Consider the following 6583-nt stretch of genomic DNA (forward strand, 5'->3'; position numbering starts at 1 on the left):
TAATTAACACCTAATTAGTAAAATAAAACACATAGCATAACATGACTTAATCAAATAAAATACGCAAACTAAAAACGGGTGTTACAACTCTCCCCCACTTAGAATATTTTCGTCCTCGAAAATTACCTCAAACAAATAACTCGGGATACGACTCGCGCATCTTGCTCTCCAATTCCCACGTCAAACTTTCACCGGTAGCATCCGACCAAACAACCTTCACCAAAGCAATCTCTTTGCCTCTAAGCATCCTCGTCTCGCGATCCTCAATCCTTATAGGCATTGTAACACCCTACTATCCCCATTAATAAAATATGTAAAATAATTTACGAAAACATCAGAGTACACACGTAGGATGTCACGTCTCATAAAACACCATGAAGTCTCAAGTCACTTCAATCACTTTATTACTCAGAAAATAAATTAAACAGCGAAATATTCAAATTAATTCACTTTCATGGCGCTATGCCCTTAACAACAATAATTTTCCACTAAACTCGTGGTCCAATACAAATTTAAAAGATAAGATACATAACCAAATAAAGTAAAGCAAAGCATAATAAATCCCCACATCCCGTGTTACGTATCAGAGCGACTCCTAAGACTCGATCAAGCAACACGAGCTCCAAGCACTACTCAAGTACCTGATTATCTGTACTCCACAAGGAGCATAGACACAACAACAGAAAAGGGGTGAGAATTACATTCAATAATTAACCGGTGAAAAAACACATACTAAGGAGTAGTAATTTCTATGAAAAAGATATTCACTATTCACACCCAATTCATGACATACACGTCATACTCAATTCGCAATCAAATATATATGTATATATGCAATGTGACTCACTGACACGACAACATGCATGCGGTACCAACACAATCCATACGGTTCATTCATTGAACCCGATCCCCGTCGGAATCCGGATAAGTCGTATACGTTCCTCTGAACTATGACTTATCTCCATCACAACTCCCACATGGAGTCCGGATAAGACTAGGAACCCATCATGGATTCCCACCTAGCTTATCTCCATCAGACACATTATGAATGCATGACATATAATTGTGCACAAGATATTTTCATTAATACATAACACACGATCTACACTGATCACACGTGAGCCATATACTCACCGTAATTCCCAATGGAATTACCAAATCATCACAAAAATGTTTCACATGTTTATCTCGATACAACAACCGGCACATCAATCACACGGTACTGAATAGCTCACAAGAACTAATCACCAAAACAGGTGACGCTACAGTTAATAATTGAACATGATTATTAACAAGTGCCGCTACATAGTACAGTGACATAGATATATTAATTAGCAACTGGCACATGAAGTATATCAGGAGAAAACCATTGTTTACCAAAGGAGACCATATATTAGAAACTGCCATGCAAATATATACTATCATAATTATATCACCACACATTGTTATTATTTTATTATTATCATTCTTATACTAATGATATTTCATATGTTAGTAACTTAAAACTTGACTATGGAAAATGCCAACACAGTTTAATCACCTATTGATTATTATATACCAATTTATCATCTATAAAAATGGTGATCTAACTAATTCTATATGACCGCTACAGTAAATTGGAGTAATTTTGAAACACGAAGACCTACGATTAAGAAAGTGCCGCAACCGCTTTTCATACATTCATCAGTTACGGTACCACTACTATATCGGTGCATATATGTATCTTCACAACACATGAATGATAAACCTCTTATGAACAACATATTTTCATATGGTTCTAACGAGACAATATGTTTACGAACACGCTACAATATTTAATATCAATTTCGACAATTCAATCTCGGACAAAGAATACTTCCTACAATATTATTGAATCAAATTATCACCCTTACCTTAATTCTGAGTTTGAACCTCCAAAATTGATGGAAGAATCTCTTGCCCTAGTTTTCTCTTGTTAGTCCCTTTCTCTTTCACGTTCTAGCAGTTATTTTCCAATCCCCTTCTAATCTCCATTTAATTTGGTTTTTATCCTCCTTAATTAATTCCTAATAATAATACTACTAACAATAATGATTTAATATTATTATTATTATTAATATATTAGTGGAATAATCTATATTAGTAAATTATTAGTAATTTGAATCAATTTTTTTCTCGCTATTAATTTTTAACGCTACAGCACTAGCTAGTTAAGATTTTAACATAAGGTTCTACTATATGCATCAATGTCCTAACCTTATTAAATCTCTACAGTATAATGTAAGTCTTAAATTATATTTCATGTGCTAGGTATCTATACGTTTGAAACATGATCCCATCTATAATTCAACACATTATAATAACAAGAACAATACACCTACATATGACAATGGTAGAATATATATATATATATATATATATATATATATATATATATATATATATATATATATATATATATATATATATATATATATATATATATATATATATATATATATATATATAATTTATATTTATATATGATAGTCATTATGCTCATTTATATAAGTGAATGACAGTAAGTATTTGTGAGTGATCACTATAGTCATTCTTATGATAACTAATAAAACCATATATGTATATATAAAACAATGAAATCAAACTAATATATAAATGAAAAGTGAATTTTTCTACCCTTTCATAATACTATTGAAACCATAAAATTCACAAACAACACACAATGACTAAATATTTTAAATAGGGTGTTACAGGCATAGTATCTACCGTGAGATTATATCGCACTTGCACATCGTCCATATGAATCACATGCGAAGGATCTGAAACATACCTCCGAAGTTGCGACACATGAAACACGTCATGCAAATTCGAAAGATTAGGCGGTAAGGCTACTCTATACGCCACATTACCAACTCTCTCGCAAATCTGATATGGTCCGATAAAACGAGGAGTTAGCTTCTTCGACTTCAAGGCTCTTCCCACACCAGTCGTTGGCGTAACTCTTAAAAATACATGATCACCAGCTTAGAATTCCAAATCTTTCCTCCTCTTATCATGGTAACTCTTCTGCCTACTCTGAGAAGCCTTCATCTTCTCCCGAATCAACTTAACTTTCTCAGTAGTCTCTCGTACAATCTCAGGTCCAAGTACTACACTCTCGCCAGATTCATGCCAACACAACGGAGTCCTACATCTCCGACCATACAATGCCTCAAAAGGTGCCATTCCAATACTCGAATGGTAACTATTGTTATACGTGAAATCGATCAATGGAAGATAAGTATCCCATGTACCTCCCTGCTCAAGAATACAAGATCTCAACAAATCCTCCAAAGATTGAATCGTCCTCTCCGTTTGACCATCTGTCTGAGGATGATACGCGAACTCAACCTCAACTTAGAACCCAATGCCTCTTGCAAACTTTTCCAAAAATCTGAAGTGAATCTCAGATCTCTATCCGAAACAATACACAAAGGAACACCATGCAACTTCACTATCACATGGACATAAATTTCCGCCAACTTCAGAACCGGATAAGTGATGTTATTAGGTATGAAATGCGCCGACTTCGTAATCCTATCAACAACCACCCAAATCAAATCGTGTCCTCTCACGGTATTCGGCAAACCCGTCACAAAATCCATAGAAATACTATCCCATTTCCACTCAGGAACTTCTAACGGTTGCATTAAACCAGCAGGCTTCTGATGTTCGATTTTCGACTTCTGACAAGTCAAACATGCATACACAAACTGAGCTATGTCACACTTCATTCCATGCCACCAAAACAAATTCTTCAAATCTTGGTACATCTTTGTAGCTCCGGGATGAATACTCAGATTACTCCTATGACCTTCCTCAAGAATAGCTCTTTTCAAATCCACATCATCAGGAATACAAATCCAATCACGGAACCTCAACACACCGTGCGCATCCAACTTGAAATTACCATTCCCAACTTGATCGACTCCAACCATTGAATCAACCAGTTTCACATCCAACTTCTGGGCTTCCTTGATACTATCCAGAAAATCATTGTTAATCTTCAACATACCCAATCGAACACTCTTAGGAGTCACTTCACATACCAAACTCATATCTCGAAATTGCTCAATTAATTCTAACTCCTTAACCATCATTTCCGACATATGCAAAGTCTTGCGACTCAAAGCATCGGCAACAACATTAGCCTTTCATGGATGATAATTCAAACCGAAATCATAATCCTTCAACAATTCTAACCACCTTCGTTGTCTCGTATTTAATTCCTTTTGATCAAACAAATACTTTAAGCTCTTATGGTCACTAAATACCTCAAATCTAGGACCATAAAGATAATGCCTCCAAATCTTCAACACAAACACTACAACAGCAAGTTCCCAATCATGTGTAGGGTAGTTCTTCTCATGAACTCTCAATTGTCTTGATGCATAAGCAACAACCTTATCATTTTGCATGAGCACACCTCCTAAACCCATCTTAGAAGCATCATAATAGACCATGAACGATTCTTCCGGATTAGGCAATATCAGAATCGGTGCCGACGTCAACCTTTTCTTTAACTCAACAAAGCTCTCTTCACAAGAAACATCCCATACAAAAGCTTTACCCTTACAAGTCAACTTGGTCAACAGAAGGGCTAACTTAGAGAAACCTTCAATGAACCTTCTATAATAACTGGCTAATCCCAAAAATCTTCGAACCTCGGTAGCCGACTTAGGGGTTTCCCATCTCAACACGGCATCAACTTTCGACGGATCCACGGCAATGCCATCACCCGAAATGACATGCCCCAGAAAACTAACTTCTTTCAACCAAAACTCACACTTGGACAACTTAGCATACAACTTCTTCTCTTTCAAGACTTGCAATACCAACTTCAAATTCTCAGCATGATCTGGTTCTGATTTAGAGTAAATCAAAATATCATCAATGAACACCACCACAAAATGATCCAAATACTCATGAAAGATACGGTTCATGTACTCCATAAATACTCCAGGTGCATTAGTCACACCAAAGGGCGTCACGGAATACTCATAATGTCCATAACGTGTTCTGAAAGCCGTCTTCTGCATGTCCTCATCTTTTACCTTAATCTGATGGTAACCCGACCTCATATCAATCTTGCTAAGCACGCGAGCACCAACCAATTGATCCATAAAATCATCAATTCTTGGAAGTGGGTAATTATTCTTGATTGTCACCTTATTCAGCTGACGATAATCAATGCAAAGCCTCATACTCCCATCCTTCTTCCTAACCAACAACACTAGAGCTCCCCACGGTGACACACTAGGTCTCACAAACCTCTTCTCAATCAACTCTTCCAATTGCTTCTTCAATTCGGAAAACTCTAAAGCAGACATCCTGTACGGAGCCATAGACACGGGCCTAGTACCAGGTATAAGATCAATAGAGAACTCAACTTCTCTCTCAGGCGGCACAATGGGAATTTCATCAAGGAAAACTTCAGGAAATTCACATACCACCTTCAACCTTTCTATTACAGCCTGATCCTCAACAGACATCGAAGCAACCAATGCGAACACTTGAACATCTTCTTTCATCAAAAAACGCAACTGTTTGGACGATAACAACTCTAAGCTTTCCTCTTCAGGAGAAGAAAACCTCACAGACTTATCAAAACAATTAATGTGGACATGGTTATGCCCTAACCAGTTCATCCCCAAAATCACATCCACACCTCTCAACGGCAAGCAAACAAAATAAACAAGAAAGTCTCTATCGAAAATTGACACGGGAGACTTTAGACACACAAGAGAAGTAGTCACCGATCCCTTAGCCGTGGTATCGACAACCATTTCTCCGTTCATAACAGATAATACAAGACCCAATCTTTCAACACAATCAGCAGATATAAAGCAATGCGTAGCACCGTAATCAATAATAGTAATCAAAGGAATGCTATTAATGAAACATGCACCTCTGATGAGTGAATCCTCACTAGTGGTCTGAGTCCCGACAAGGCGAACACCTTGCCACTAGATTGTTCCTTCTTGGGCTTCTAACACTTGCTCCCAATATGGCCTTCTTCACCACAGTTGAAACACACCATATCCTTATGCGTACATTCAGACAACGCATGACCAAACTTCCCACAACAGTAGCATCTTCTAGCATCAACGTTACACGACGTGCTTTTGTGACCAACCTTGCCACACTTGAAGCACACAATACCAGCAGGAGCATCTCCCCCACTAGTTCTCTTACCCTCAACCGCTTTCTGCTTGCCCTTTCCACTCGGAGCTTCATAAGGCTTACCACGACCTTATTGACTCTTTCCCCTCTTCTCATTTATTACACGATAATGAGCATTGTTGTCCTCTTCATAAATCCGACAACAATCAACCAAATCAGCAAAGATACGAATCTTCTGGTAACTAATTGCTTTCTTAATCTCCAGACGCAAACCATTCTCAAACTTAATGCACTTGGAAAACTCTCCATTCGGCCCATCATAGTGTTGGTAAAACTTTGCCAACTCACCAATCTTAGCAGCATACTCCACAACAGATTTGTTCCCTTGACTTAGCTCAAGGAATTCAATTTCCTTCTTTCCACGGACATCTTCAGGAAAGTA

General features: G+C 37.3%; 1 protein-coding gene across 1 annotated transcript; it reads right to left on the minus strand.

The window, feature by feature from the left end:
- Window positions 1-1212: 1212 nt before the first annotated feature.
- LOC131597246 (uncharacterized) lies at window positions 1213-5804 on the minus strand. Its single transcript, XM_058869952.1, has 2 exons — window positions 5381-5804; window positions 1213-1301 (listed from the first exon to the last, which is right to left on the minus strand). Exons 1-2 carry the CDS (start codon window positions 5802-5804, stop codon window positions 1213-1215), a joined length of 513 nt encoding a protein of 170 aa, XP_058725935.1.
- Between the last annotated feature and the right edge of the window lie 779 nt (window positions 5805-6583).

This window comes from Vicia villosa, linkage group LG4 (genome assembly GCF_029867415.1).
Source record: "Vicia villosa cultivar HV-30 ecotype Madison, WI linkage group LG4, Vvil1.0, whole genome shotgun sequence".
NCBI lineage: Eukaryota > Viridiplantae > Streptophyta > Magnoliopsida > Fabales > Fabaceae > Vicia > Vicia villosa.